The following is a 16,447-nucleotide window of genomic DNA, read 5'->3' on the forward strand; positions in this document are numbered from 1 at the left end:
CACGGTTTATCTATAGCTCGCTAAATATTGACACACGCCGCTACACTTTGACCAAATTTAAACCCGACACCTTTGCCGTACATACGTCACCGTGGGCTTAGTTTACCGAATGCTTGATTTATGACTGTGTTGATCGGGGCATGACTGATAACAAAACGGAAAAAGATGTTTATTCCTTTATTTCATTCGAAATCAAACATATCAAGAACTCAGAAGCATCTGGTCTACGGCGTGTGTCACAACAATCTTAATACCCCCTACAAATAAATGACACTCTTTATATATGTTATAATGACAGTAGTATTTTGCTTTTGTTTACAAAATATTTGCATACAATTGACTAATATATTCATATTGTTTCAATATATGTTATTGAATTGTGTCCTGAAGTTCTGTACCTCAAATAGTCTCTTCAAAGATTTGCATGCTCATTGAAATATTATTACAGATGCCATATATGCCATTAGCATATAATAATTTACTATAAGAAGAACTAGCTTGTCAGCTTACTGGAATGTTTGTACGACTGTTTGTCAGCTACACTTTCTTGTTTGCAGGACCTGAAAGCGACTGACACGCCGGAAGTGTTTGGATTGCATTCGAACGCCGACATCACGTACCAGACCAAGAGCGCCAAAGGAATTCTGGACACGATTCTCAGCATTCAACCGAAGGACAGCAGCTCTGGCGGCGGAGAAACCAGGGAGGATTATGTCTACAGATTGGCGAACGACATGCTGGAGAAATTACCGAAACCATATGTGCCGTTCGAGGTGAATATCTTTTTCTTTATTTTAATTCAATTAAAGTATTGTCCAAAGGCCTAGTAAATTGAGGTACTCTTACCTTCCTCGATACTGACAACAATCTGGTTATAGATGCATGCTAACGTATGTGTTTCTTTCTTCTTTCTGTCAGGTCCGCGAGAGACTCAAGGAAATGGGCATCTTGAAGCCGATGAACATCTTCTTGCGACAAGAAATTGACAGGATGCAGAAAGTAAGTTCACCGTGACCCAGGTCTGAAGGGGACAAAACTCAGTGGTGATGCCATAATTACCTTTGTGAGGCCGCAACCAGCAGTGTGAAGTAACAAAGTACATCTACTTTTTCAGGGTACTCGAGTAGCTGTTGCTGTTTACTAAGTTTTTACTTACTTGGCAATCGCTACTTGCAATTCAATAAAAATTTATGACGTTACGCCTACTTCTACTTGAGTTGGAACCAGGGTTGCGGTCAAGTCACAAGTCAACCTTGCTTTTATAGTTTTGACTGAGTCATTTTTAACTCACCACCGAGGAAAATCCAAGTTTAACTCAGGGAGCATGGTTATGGTGTAGAGACTCGGGTTCGAGTCCAAGTCGCCGTGTTCACTGTTGATTATCGTGTTCAAATCAGGTGCAACTGTTATTAAACTAATGGGTGATATCAAGTCCTTGCATTCATAGTATACTCATTTTTCTCACTCTTAACATGTTTTTTCTAACACAGTGGTTCTCAAAGTGGGGGATACTTGGGGGCGGGGTGAGAGCATCTGAAGGGGGGCGCGAAGCTGCGTTCGTCTGAATATTTTTTCCCCAATTCATACTTATTGTTCTGTGTACGGTCCAAATTTCATATATGAGAATTCTCTCATAAACACTAATAACCTTCCATGCCATCAAACTATCCGTTGGGGTTGTTACTAGCATTCTGGTTGTATTTTGCTATATGACGATAATGGGGGCGTAAAATTTTTCACTATCATAAGGGGTGGCGTGTCTAAACAAGTTTGAGAACCACTGTTCTACCAGATAAAATACATTTTCTTGGCCTGTTTTTAAAAGTATTGGTCCTGATACACATGTCTTGAATCAAGCCATGTAGAATGTCTTGATTCATGTGACTTAGTTGATTCATGTGCAATGAATCGAGTATACAAGTCGAGTCGATACACAAAGTGACTCAGGTCGAGTTGAATCATTTTTCATTTATATGAAAATGATTTGAGTCAAGTCAACGAAAAATTTTGACTCGAGTCATTACAACCCTGGTTCCAACAATAACTGCTTTGATAACCTAACATACGTTTTATGTGATTTAGGTCATTCGAACAGTCCGCACGACTCTTTCCGAACTGAAGCTCGCAATCGAAGGAACCATCATCATGAACGAAAGCCTTCGAGACGCCCTCGACTGCATGTACGACGCGCGCATTCCGAAAAAATGGCTCTCCGTAAGTCACACAGTGAAAGTATCACCGATTTGGTTACGTGTTAACGCTGAAATTCGCGTTCAGATCTCATGGCCGTCCAGCACTCTCGGGTTCTGGTTCACGGAGCTCATCGAAAGGAACAGCCAGTTCTATAGCTGGTGCTTCGAAGGAAGACCTAACAGCTTCTGGATGACTGGCTTCTTTAATCCGCAAGGATTTTTGACCGCTATGAAACAGGTGCTGCCAACGCCAATTTTGCTATTTCGGTGTGTCTAACTGTATAGCGCAGGGCCGGCCAACCCGTGGCCCGCGAGGTAATTGTAGAAATTAGTAATATTACCAAAAATGGATTGCCCAGATTGTGAACTTGCATGGCCAACCAAAAGTTTGATTAGTCTGGCCGCCACACTTGGGATGTGATGACTAAAATATCAGTTCCGAAGCATTGGCAGATCCATGGGCCAATCAAATTTTGGTAGATCTTCGCACATTACAATAAAGCAGAATATTCTGCGGTTGATTTATCTGAAGTAAATTTTTTTCACGCTTCACGCAATATGTTGTCGCTCGATTTCTTGCCTTTAATATTGTTACCCCCTCCTGAAAATGAAAGAACGCCTAATGTAGCATGCGCTTACGAGAGAAAGCGACGTCCAACATGCGACCTTGCGTTTGCGCTCGCAGAAAGACCGTCGACGATGACACATCGGCATAAAATGATTGACGCATGTTGGCCGAAGCTTTCGCTATCGATATGCCCAGGTGCCGAATAGTCTAGTTCTTGCAAACTGAGCCCAGCAATATACAGCAGACCCGTAATATACTCAAGTAACAATAATGTCGATGCATAAACTTTGAAAAATTTTCGCGCTTGGCGTGGCTAGTGGCCCGCATGATGGTTGGTCAATGAAATGTGGCCCTTTTGGCGAAAAGGTTGGCCACCCCTGGTGTAACGTTACCATTTGATTTGTGTTTTTTTTTTGGCATTTTTGAAAGTGGAGGACGCCCAAATTTTCTCGTTTTTGAGAATTTGTTCTCTTTTTTGAAAATTCTGGTCAAATGTATGTTAAAATTCAACTGAGATATAGCAAATTAGTACTCATGTAACGTTCCGGCGGGTCATTTTTTGGGAGTTGATTACGAAAGTTGACCTTTTTTTATTTATAGTCAAGCAACAGACAATTCAATAAAAGGGTATATTTCTGGATTCGGATAAATTACCTTTTTTTTAGTCAAACAACTATACAAACTCTCAAAAAATTTGACCATTTTTCCTGATTTTACTCCTCCGGTATTGTAGGTCTGTAATTTTTGAAAAAGTACGCTCTATTCAGATTCCCAACATATTGTAACCCTACGAGTACGCGGGCCAGACAATTCTAATCGCCTAATTCGACTGATTAGTGCAAAATTCCAACTAAATATAACTTGTGAAATGCTTCCTGTTGTGACCTTGCGAGGAAAACCCACCAATAGACATACGGCTTTCTAGGCTTTTATTCACTAAAAGTGTAGACTATGCTACAAAGAATATAAACGTTAAAACAGAAGTAAACCAGGAAACACATGCTACTCTCAGAACGCCCTACACCAGAATGATGAACTAACAGATAGACAAACGCACGAAGTAATTACTAGCGGAAATGAAGAGAAGGTAGACACCTAACGGATAAATATAACACCACAATCTCCCCAGCCTAAAACGATCGGGCCACTGTACTGAAGTCATGTTGTGCGGTCACCATACCAATCTGGAGCTCGTCTGATTCTTGATGACCTTCGGATCGGTGGCTCATCAACAGTTGCATCGGAATCGTTGCGACCGATTGAGGTATCGTGGGAGTCGTTTCGAGTATCGACAGGAGAGTTTGAATGATGATCCGAGGAGTTTTGAGATAATAAACCATTCTGGTCGTTGCTGATTTCGGCAGAACGCAAGTCGACTGCAGGCTCGATGGAACGGAAATCAAGCCCATTATCGTTCTCTTCACGCGGACACGGGGCTAGATCCTTTACTGATACAGTTGATTCCGTCCCGTTCCTGTGACGAATTAAAGCATATTTCGGGTTAGCATCTAGAAGCTCTACTCTAACCACTTCGGGATCACTCTTGTTGCGAACAAAGTTCCGTAGCAGCACAGTACCACCGTTTAGTAGCCAATCAGGTATCGACACACCCAGCATGGATCTGCGATCGAAGCTGAAAAATCGGTCATGAGGACTACAGTTAGTAGACGTGCAGAGTAGAGACCTTATCGAATGTAAGGCATCGGGTAGGACTTGCTCCCACAACCGTTCAGGCAACCTTTGAGTAGCTAAGCGGAGTTTAATTGCCTTCCAGAGGGTTTGGTTCAGACGTTCACACTGAGCATTACCCGTTGGATGATAGGGTGTTGATTTGCTTGTCGCAACACCTTTACGCGTCAGGAAGGCCGTTACGTCTTTCGATAGGAATGAAGCTCCCCGATCACTGTGGACGTATTCTGGGAGTCCAACAAGAGAAAACAATGAAGACAGGCAATTGATTACAGTAGCAGAGGTCATGTCACGACATGCATAAGCGAATGGAAATCTGCTATATTCATCGATTATAACGAGTATAAACCGCTTTGGTCCGGAAACAGGACCTTTAAAATCAATGCTTATACGTTCCCAGGGTCTAGTGGCTTTGACGAGATGATGCACTTGGTTGGATTTGAAAAACCTCGGTTTAAATTCAGCGCAAACCGAACAATTAGAACAGATCTTTTTGACGTCCTCCATGGAGAATGGTAGATTTTTCGCTCGAACAAAGTGATGTAGTCGACGGACTCCGGGGTGACTCAGGGCTTCATGAACCTGTTGCAACGACATTCCAGACGACGATGAAATAGAACACAAACGAGAAAGTGCATCAGCGCCCACGTGTTCCTTACCAGGACGATGAATAATTTCATAATTCAACGAGCTTAGTTCTAATTTCCATATAGATAACTTGCTGTTCTTGATTTTGCTCGGGTGACTTTTTCGGAAAATAAATGAAAGCGCCTTCTGGTCTGTGATCAATTGGAACTCGTTTCTGATCAACAGATAACCCCATTTTCTGACCGATTCTATAATTGCCAACGCCTCTTTCTCAACAGCCGGATATTTCATCTCGCTTTTAGACAACGTTCGGGACATAAAGGCGACTGGTCTGCCCCGTTGGCTCAGAATGGCCCCGATGGCGTGGTCTGAAGCATCACATTCGACTTGGAAAGGCTCATCGTCATAAATACAACTTAGACAGGCCCGTAATAAGTCCGTTTTCAGAGTATTAATGGCTTCCAGCTGAATGCCAATCAACGGGAATTCGCAATTTTGACATAATGGTTTGATTTTCCCCGAGAAAGAGGGGATCCACTTTGAATAGTAAGCCATCATCCCCATGAAACGTTTCAAACTGCGATTGTCGTTAGGAACTGGCATGTCGAGTAATGGTTTAAGATGATCAGGATCTGGCTGAATTCTGTTATGTGATATCAAATGTCCAAGTAATGAGAGTTTTGACACGGAGAACAGACATTTATCTTGATTAAGAGTCAATCCCCAATTTGTCGCAGCAGACATGAAGGCTTTAAGCCTTTCATCATGTTCTTTTTGGTTTTCCCCATAAATCGTGACGTTATCAAGATAGGCAACAGTACCATTTAGTTTGTGCTCAGCAATGAATTTATCAATGAACCGCTGAAACGCAGCTACACCATTGGTTATCCCGAAAGGGAGACGACAAAATTGATACAACGATCCACCAGCTTCAAATGCAGTATATGGCCTATCGGATACAGATAGCGGTACTTGGTGGTAAGCAGATTTCAAATCAATGGTGCTATATACCATTCCTTTCGCCACGTCGTTCACGATGTTCTCTATTTTGGGCAAAGGGTATGCATCCAGAGGAGTAAACCTATTGATGGTCTGTGAGTAATCGATTACTAACCTCTTCTTGTGCCGAAAATCTTTCGTTACCAAGACCTGGGCTCGCCAGGGAGACACGGAACGTTCTACTACACCGTCACGCAGCAGTTTCGACAACTCACTCGCAATGAATTTCCGGTCATCTGAACTATAATTTCTTGATTTGACAGCTACGGGTCGCACTTCAGGGTCGACGAATTTGAATATTTGAGGAGGTGCGGATACTCTCGCAGCTGCTACGGCGCAATGTAAACCATTCGAAATGATGAGATCCTTCGATGGTCCGCCAAATTCAAATACAACTTTCCCATGCTGCTTCATGAATTCCAATCCCAGGATCACATCAGCAATGAGATCTTTAACGACTCTGAATTTGACCTTGCCGTAATTACAGCCCGGTATCTCGAGTGAAGCTTCAATGCACCCGAGAACAGTTGTTACGGAGTTCTTCTCTGCGAGTGTGATGGAGTACTTGCGACCAAACGGGCGAAGGCCGAGGAATTTCGATAGGGATTCACTGATATAGCATTCATAAGCACCGGAATCTATCAAAGCCTTCACGTTATATTGCGCAACGGAGACGTCGAGGCAAGAATACCGAAGAGAGTCGGGTATTCCAGCAAGTGCCGAACCAGAGACTAACGAGTTCAACGAGGCAGCAGGTTCTCCTCCGATACGCAATCTGCACACTTTCGCATAGTGTCCCCGCACGCCACAATGAAAGCATGAAGCATCTTTCGCGGGACAGGATTTCCGTGTTCTTTCGTGAATTTCTCCGCAGAAAATGCACTTCTTCTTCAATGTATTCGCGGCAGGCACATCGCTCTTGAACGCCGATAAATTGGAACTATTAGCAGATTGATCGCTGTTGACATTCAGAACAGGTTGACTCTGCGGCTCATAGGAACTAGAAAACTTCTGTGCCTGTTCCAGACACTCTGCAATTTTAATGGCCTTTTCCAGCGTCAAATCGTCATGTTCGAGTAAGCGCAGACGAATAGCTGACGAGTGTAGACCAGTAATTAGTGAATCCCGTACGGCTTCTTGTCTGTGCTGGTCCGCCGATACATTCTCGAACGAACAATCACGAGCAAGCATGAGCAAATCCTGTGAGAACTCGGTGATAGATTTGCCTGGATCTTGTTTCGCAATGGCCAGCAGATGCCTTGCATAAATGACGTTCTTTTTCTTTCGATACCTGGATCGAAGCAGGTCCATTGCTGCCGTGAAGGTATCTAGCTGTTCGAACAATAAATAGACGTCGGGAGACACATACCCTGTAAGGATCGCCAACTTATCGATGACATGTGCGGGAGGGTTTTCACGAGAGTTAGGAGGTGGCGTATTTGAAGTCTCAACTGCAGTGATAAAATTGTTGAGCATCTTTTCCCAGTGATTGAAGACCTTTAGGGAATCCGGAGAACTTGGAAGGATTTCGAGTATTGGCACTCGAATATACTTTTCCTGAGAACCAGCCATGATCTTCAGATTTAGTGAATAAAATTGTTGTGACCTTGCGAGGAAAACCCACCAATAGACATACGGCTTTCTAGGCTTTTATTCACTAAAAGTGTAGACTATGCTACAAAGAATATAAACGTTAAAACAGAAGTAAACCAGGAAACACATGCTACTCTCAGAACGCCCTACACCAGAATGATGAACTAACAGATAGACAAACGCACGAAGTAATTACTAGCGGAAATGAAGAGAAGGTAGACACCTAACGGATAAATATAACACCACACTTCCATGCTGTAATTTTAATTCTAATTTAATTTCCGGTTTGTTTAAAAATGCTACAGGAGAGCTTTATAGTGCGACAAGAGCAGAGCTTGATGTACAGACATTCTTCAGTCTCGTGCTTATGAAGATGGACTCTAATTTGATAGGAACTGAACTTTGTTTTAAATTTCAAGTTTTCACAAATTCAGTAATTCTAATTCTATTTTTTTTTTGCGAATCAAGTAAAAGTTTATTATGTTTTTTAATCTAATTTTAAGAGTTTCTTGGAGGTACAGAACTTCAATATACAATATACAAATATTTTCACATTAAAATATACCCGAATACTCGTCAGGGTTTAATCGTCAGCAATTAGTAGAACATCTAATTTGGTAAAGACTGTAGATGTCATTCCAATTCTAATGTTTTTTAAAGAATCTGAATAAATTTAAAATACGTTCAACTCTAATCTATCACATACTGATCCGTGAATGTGTTCTCAGGAAGTGACTCGCGCTCACAAAGGCTGGGCGCTGGACACGGTCCGCATCTCAAACGAAGTGACCAAGTTCATGAACAAGGAAGACGTGTCCGTACCGCCTCCTGAGGGGGTGTACGTCTACGGGTTGTATTTGGAAGGCGCCGCCTGGGACAAGAGGGGCATGAAGCTGATCGAATCGCGCTCCAAAGTCCTGTTCGAGCAGATGCCGATTATTTTGATCAACGCCGTTAGTTCTGGTGAGTAATGACCAGAACTGGTCTGAGTATAGCCATCGTTAGTACTCAAGCCGAGGGGGCATTGTATATTTATAATAAAGTACTGCTACCTTCATTTACTACTTCAGCTGTAAGCAGTTTAAATATGTGTTGGAAATCGTTACCTGTAATTGAGTACTCCTACTTCTAAATGAGGACCAACGAAGACGACTTTGACCACCTCTGTAGAGACTAGGGACATTATTTGTGTAGTAAAATGCGTTAGCTGAGCGATATTACATTTTCTTTCCGCTACCAGGCAAGCAAGACCCGAGATCGTACATATGCCCCATCTACAAGAAGCCCCAACGCACGGATCTCAACTACATAGCCGACGTCGAGCTCAAAACGATACAAGGCACCGAGCATTGGATACTACGAGGAGTCGCTCTGTTGTGCGATGTCAAATAAACTGTACTGACTAACTGTAGCCGGGTTTTGCATTAGTTGATTAGTACAATGTTTTATTGATCACGATGTACGTACTGTAATTGCAAGGCTCGCGTTTAGAAAAGAAATCGGCTGTGGATAAGAAGATTTGTACGGTGATTCTGATTGCGATGACACGTTCTCAAAATGAAAAGGCAAATGCAGCCTCTGTCTTATGTTAATTCACATACGCACATCATCATCACGCGTTGTTATTTGGCGTAAATACAGACATATTTTATTGTACATTTGGGTTTGAATGCGGTTTCCGTCAGTCATGCAGCTGATATTCAAGGACAGTAACACGCCATTGGTTGCCCTATACCTACCGACTGTGTACGTATGTAGTACCGGTTATGCAGGATAGTAGAAATATGGCCTGTCAGACGGATTCCAGATTCGGTTTAATATTGATAGTTTTATCCTTTCCAAACACCGCAAGATTGCGATACAACGACAAGATAGAAGTTCGAGGAGAACACATCGGGCGCTATTAATTCGTACTTACAATTGCAATTTCTACCACTGAAACGAAGTACTCCGGTCACTGGTGAGTACGATTGTGGTTCAGGGGAATGCTGATTAAATCAGTGATTCACGACCGCATGCGGCTCCATTGTAGCCTTCTTGCGACTCTGATTGACCTCTAAATATGCCACAAAAGTATAGTAGACGACAGTTGTAGTTTGTTTCTATTAATGGTTATTATCAATTTCTGTATATAAATGCTATAATGAGGGATATTAGTTATGTCTAAAGCCGCTTATGAAAACCGGGAAAGAGAATTCTTACAGACTAGCATCAAACGCATGGATGAATATTGAATACCCGACAGACAAAGATATATCTTGAGTTCTGCTGGTTATGGACCTTTATATATCGTCTCTGTGACGAGTAGCCTACGCTTCAACACAATTTTACTAACATCAAAATAACGGCTCCTTGGCAAGTATAAATTACAGTAAGTCCAATATTACTGGGCGTATAATCCTCCACAAACTTGTGCGTTACGTGCTGGCGTGTATGAAAAGCTCTTATATAATGAATTTGCTGGATGGTGAGGTCCAGAGGTAGGTTAGCTATACCTACCTTCAAATTTTCGTTATAAGTAGCCTACTCGAGTGTTTTCACGCGGCTCCATACGTACTCTGAAGTTTGAAATGCTGCTCCGACGCCCGAATGAATATTTGTAAAGTTTTATGAGAATTTATGACTTTTACACATATTCTTACCAAAAGAGAGCCTTTTACAACGAAGTGAAATGTCATGTTTGACGGATACTACAGAGAGTTTGCCGGTCCTATTTATGATTTCACTACGCGTACTTGGATTTAAGCCACAGTCCAATAAGGCGAATTTACACAATAACCACCTGGTAGCTGATCCACAAACAATGGCGACTTCGAGGCTAAAACGCCTACCCCACCCGTGGGGTAAAACGCCCCACCCTTTAAAGTACAGTAAATATGGATTCTGTTGCCGTTTATGGGTTCATCAATGACGTCTTCTCGGGGAACCCCATTTCTATCAAAATAACGATTCAACTGGTTAATATAGGCTATCCCTCTGACTAAGCAAGATACATTTCAAGAACTTCCGACTTTGTTTATGACTTATCATAATCAGTTGTCATTTCTGGATGAAATTTGTTTTCAAAAGATCCGGTACGCGATGATGAGGTGGAGAAGTATGTATAGATCTGTATAGGGATTAAATATTAATCTTTTACGGAGTGGCATGCGGTATTTAGTAAGGTATGACGGGGTAAAAAACCAATGGGTGCGTTTTGCCCCACCCATGTAGCAAAAGGTCAAATTGATGGACATAGATTAATGATAATTTTACATATGATAATTTTTACTTGGACTTTCGAGACGATATTGGTAGAATGGGAACGATATCTTGCGCTCAAATTCCGAAATTCAATCCGTGTAGACTAGTTTGGTGGATATTATGACGTTTCCCGCTTAGGGTAGGCGCGTTGCCCCACTCTACCCTAAGTAAGTAGTTGGTTGCTCCGATAAAGCTGAAGTACTTCGTTAAACCGAACACCTCTGCCCCTAAGCAGATATGATTTTTGAACCGTTGAACACTCAAGTTGCTGGATTACAAATCACGACTCTTTGTGATTTGAAATTCTGACTACGCAAACGTGACTCAGTCGGTTTTGAAGAACAAGCTCCTACTCCCGGCATTTAGCTAAACTAATAATCTAATTTTCCACAAGTCTGCGCGCACTCACCAACTCACTGTGGGATCCCTTGGACAACAGTGCGTAACGACTAAAAAAAGGTCATCACTTCGACTTTCTTGCGCGCGGCACAAGATTTTCTGTGTGCGGCGACATTGTCGCGCACGCACGCAGCTTAGAGGTAATATTGTATATAGCATATGTCATTTAATGAGCTGAAATGTGACTCCAACTCTTTGCTTAACACACCCGCGTTACTCCCTACACCACTATAGGCCAACATGAAAACTGCAATCATGGGAGCTGGGAAATTTACTCTGCAAATCTACTCCCGAATCTTCATCAATTGTGTTCACGACTCCGAGTCATATATTCATATATGCATTTGATTCATTATCATATCGAATTCAGGGCCCCAACGACTCCAACAAGTAGAAAAGTGTCACTCTGACTCCGATTCCTAAGTGTCCAAAAAGGCATCGACATCAACTCCCTGGCCTGTGTGACGTGTAAGAGGTCGCCACATTCTTTATTCTCGTGACATGAATCTCCAGATAGACTAATATAATGAAATAGGCCTACTTACATCAACTCCCACCGGAAAGTCGACTCTTGCCTAGTTCTACGTTTGACGTATGCAAGCAATTGCCGGATTCTCAAAATTAGGCTACGATGTGAATTTTTCATCAAATATTTGGTAAGTCGTATGCGTATGCAGCTACGGAATCACAATACAAAAATTCGGCCTGGTATAAATGACCATTGCCGTCGAAATACACCATGGATACCATAAACAACAACCTATTGCAAAAACAATGAACGAGAACCGTTATCTACTCTGCTGAGTGTTAATTATTCGGCAGGACAGGTATAAATAAGTTAACGAGGTAAGTCGGAAGTGCATGAACCTTATCGTGTTAATAATAACTGCGGCTATACAGGTCGACTACAGGTCACGGTTCTTCCTACATTTCCGGCATGCATGCATGATGCCATCGCCGAAACCGCAATTATTTTGCGATGTTAATCTGGAAAAAACACTTATCAGCTCGAATACATAGCCTACAATTTATACGACCACAAACAAAATGTTGCCCGCAAGTTATCACGAAGAACAGAACCTCGTAGTTATCAGCTACCAAGTTGCAGTAATGATGATTGTGTCTCTGACTTTCTGTGGTGGTACCACCACGACATTTTCCTCGCTGTGTGAACACTTTGTGTGAACATTGAACAGGTCGAAAATAGCTCGGGATGTGTTCATCTATTTGTATAAAATGGACTCCAACATGTCATGGAAGAACAGAGAAAAGAGTCAATTCCCGTCTGTATACCATCGAGGCGGTTTGACACAATGTTATCGAGTCAGCACTATAGGCATGCTATTTTGCTCTCTACGTACAATGACGAGCGCGGATCAGGGAAGCCAAAAGTAACAGTTTTACAAGCAAAGTATTTTAGCCAACCCGCCTTGGGTTCACACCCACAACCTATCGAGCGCAAAGCCGAACCCGCACTCCACCAATGCGCTATACTGTCGAGTCATGCCTTTTTCTATTACAATAAAAAGTATCCCAAATTTCCAATCGCAGGCTACTATGATTGGGACAAAAGATGCCTGTGATTACCAGATCATTTCAGTCAATGTTACTCTACTGCAGTGGTTCCCAACCTTTTACGTCTCGTGGGCCCCTTTGGTCAGTATTTGAGCTAATACCCCCCTTCCTAAGAAAAAGTTGCCCGGTGACTAAAAATAGAGCTTTTTAACGCAGAACCATTGCTGACTGAGCACTTTTTTCCCAAACTATGTCGAATACGGACCGCAATATTATCATTATTTAACACTAGGTGTACTGTTATTTAGAAGATAACTGAATCAAAAGAAATTAGATCGTTACTTACCGTTCTGGCAGCATCCCGGCAAATTTGGCCTGTTTTTTTTACCGGTCGGGTAGCTGCTGATGAAAAAGAAATCACCACGTTCGCTTGAGATGGTCTTGAGTTGAATCGGTGAATTTCGTATGAGCTCAGCGATGTTGGCTAAAAAAAGGTAAACATTTTCATGAGCGGCATTGTGCTAAATTCCCTGCTTAGTAGCAATTTGGCCTATAGTCTCATACCGTCGACCACAGTAAATCTCTTGAGGGCGATTTCGATATTAATTTATTTATTTCGTGTCTACTTATCCACTCACATCACTCAATTATTCGGCTGCCATATACCACATTTATGTAACACAATGAGAGAAGGTGTGGGCTATCTGCTTCTCCATGTTGCAAGGTTGCCATACGGAGGGGTGGCCAACCTTTACGACCAAAGGGCCACATGAAATTTACGAACTATTGCGCGGGCCATTTAAATGTTCATGAACTTTCTTTGTCGTGCGATAGGAGCGAGCCGGATTAGGTGACGAGGAAAACAAGTTTTATCTTACTACCCATCAAAATCCATGACATTTATGTCATGAAAACTCAGTGTACAACTGTGCATATCAATCATACCCGCGCCATTAAGCGCGAAAATTTTTCGAAGCTAACATATGAATGTACTTGATAATATTGTTCCTTCCATATATTGCGGGTCGCCTCTGTATACCGCTGGACTCATCTTACAAGGACAGGACTATTCGCATGGATATATCGATATCGAAGGTTTCGGCCAACATGCGTCTATCATTTTGTGCAATGGTTTCATCGCCGACCATCTTTCCGCTTCCGTATTGGCGTGTTGGATGGCGCGTTCTATCATAATTTAGAATATAGGTATACTCTATTCTGATCAGGTGAAAGAAATTTTGAGGATGGCGAATTTTTTTTTGTCATGTCATAACACGACGTCATGGATCCATTGTAATAGTGAAAACATCTGACGTTATACAGTAACCAATTCGAATATTTAGTCGAGCAGGAGTGCAAAGGACCCTTTCTCTAACCCTGGTTACATATATGATGGTGTTTGGGGTTACCCCTACAGTGCGTATCTATATAACCTACATTGAATACCTTTTATGAATGATATGCAGCAAATTGCTAATCGTTATAGGCCAAGTATATACAGAGGTCATTGCAGTCTTGGCCTACTAAAGTTACCGGCGTTCAAATATTTGTTCAGCTTGTAATCATTAGGTAGGCTGCGTGTATGGGTATAACCGTATAGCGGTTCTATGCATGCTCCCTACCGAACGGCGTATCAAGCACCTTTTGAATTTTCACTTTAATATTGTATTCGAATAAAACTTATCGCGTCATAAAGATTTTGCCGGTCTATGAACATCAGGTCGAATCGGTTCGTAATTTTCACCACTCCCCGTGTGTAAAGCGATTAAACCAGCTGTCGACTGGATTATGAAGCTGTGTGGCTTTATCGTGGTCATTGGTCAATGGACATTCACTGCTTCCGTATTACCGATCGCCATTCAAATAGATTTACACCAGGCAGATAAAGCTTTGATTCACGATTCACAATGTTTGTCAATGGCGTGGTTACATGCTGAATAACTGCTATATACTCGCATTTATAAAAGTTATAGCGCTTGAACAAACTGAACTAGTGAGTGTAGTTCTCGTAGGTGGATAGGCAAGGTGGAGACAGAATTCGAGAATATAGGCTACTGCTGGTCTGGTGCTTTCATGGGACTCGCCATGTTATTGCGAACTTAGGCAATTTGGAGTCATCAATATTTACGTTACGTTTAGTATTGGATTTTACTTGATAATTTCCCAATCAGCCAACACTAGTTGGATAGTATAGTTATCATTACCCGCTGCAACAGTTACATTCGATGATACGTAGGCTATCTATTGGATTATTATCAGTATCAGTCGATGTACGAAATCGCAATGCATCTTGATTTTCTGACGGACCTCGCTGATGTATGAGACGAGGATACATGCAGCCTATTTGATTCATCTTCAAATGCAATAGGAACGATCTATATCGTCTGCTATCGGTTCAACGAATTAATCATATGTTGGTAACTAGCGCCCAGTAATATATATCTTCATTCGTTCAACCTCTCAACATATTTTTAGAGTCGATAGCAGACGCCATGCAGATAATTTAAATCTTGTTAAAGCTTGTCACATGTTGTTTAACGTCTACTTTCAATTAAATCAAGTTATTTATAACACGGGCTTTCCGAGCAGCGGTCCTACATCAAATTATTTTTATTATTGTTTCGCGTTATTCTGAAGATCAATTTGTATCCATAAATTTGCCTGTTGTGACATCACATGGAAAACAAAATCAACTTTCGTGTCTATAGGAGTAATGACGTAGAAAATGTAATTGAAAATTCTATTCCATACTCAAGCTCATATACAGAACGTTGTTCGGGCGGACTTGCACCTAATGTACCGCCCTCTATCTTCAGTCCTTTTCGGAGCTCATCGCCCTCATCGGATTTGTCAATGTATCTCTAGTCAGTAGCTTTGCACGAAGTCGACTCTTCCTTGTCCTAGGCTAAAACATTCACTCTCATGTATTTTTCTGAATACGCGATGAGAGAAAAACGGTCTCTCACGGACTTCGATCGGTGTTTCATCAATATGTCAAGTCGATAAATTTATAGTACTATGTGAATGGGATGGCTGTTCCCAATCGTATGATGTGTAGCTATAGTTTTATTTTTCGGCAGAGTATCAAATATATGACATTGTTTGATTTGCGGCTGTTGTAGCCTTTGATATTCTCTTCAGTTCAGTTTATTAATAATCATTTGCAAACACCACAAGATTGCATTAAAATGAGAGAGGATAGGAAGAAGTCCAAACGACTTGCAGTAGTGTTTCAATCAAACAATATAAGCTTTGCCTATGAGGAAATTCGGGGTTTCAGGAATGTTCAGTATTTTGCGACAAGAACATGAGAATTTAAGGCATGTACAATGAATATAAAGTAATAGAATATATCATATAAATGACAAGTAATGAAAATAAAGTAACGTGTGTCGATAAGGCAAAATCGTTTTGTCAGATCATGATACCGTAGGCCTGGGGTGTCAAACATACGGCCCGCAGGCCGCATCCGGCCCGCCAAATGATTTCATCCGGCCCACGAAGCAATTCTGAGTAGATTGAAAAATACTTATATTACTCAACAGATATATAACAAATGTTGACATTATTTGTAGGACATACTTGTATTAAGTAGCTTAATTCCTCAAGACAACAAATGTCGCCCATATAGTCCTGTTTATAGCCCCCGAATGCGGTGTTG

General features: G+C 41.7%; 1 protein-coding gene across 1 annotated transcript in view; it reads left to right on the top strand.

Moving 5' to 3' along the window:
• The window catches only part of LOC145449534 (dynein axonemal heavy chain 5-like), a 76,211-nt gene extending 66,926 nt beyond the window's left edge, over positions 1 to 9,285 (top strand). Inside the window, exons 81-86 of the mRNA XM_080327924.1 lie at positions 558 to 773; positions 919 to 999; positions 2,083 to 2,214; positions 2,278 to 2,430; positions 8,358 to 8,592; positions 8,870 to 9,285. Coding sequence (XP_080184050.1) covers positions 558 to 773; positions 919 to 999; positions 2,083 to 2,214; positions 2,278 to 2,430; positions 8,358 to 8,592; positions 8,870 to 9,021 — 969 coding nt within the window. The 3' untranslated portion in view covers positions 9,022 to 9,285. The remainder of the gene's footprint in view (positions 1 to 557; positions 774 to 918; positions 1,000 to 2,082; positions 2,215 to 2,277; positions 2,431 to 8,357; positions 8,593 to 8,869) is intronic.
• Positions 9,286 to 16,447: the final 7,162 nt, after the last annotated feature.

This window comes from Botryllus schlosseri, chromosome 11 (assembly GCF_051294905.1).
Source record: "Botryllus schlosseri isolate E-star chromosome 11, Bs_hap1, whole genome shotgun sequence".
NCBI classification, from domain to species: Eukaryota; Metazoa; Chordata; class Ascidiacea; order Stolidobranchia; family Styelidae; genus Botryllus; species Botryllus schlosseri.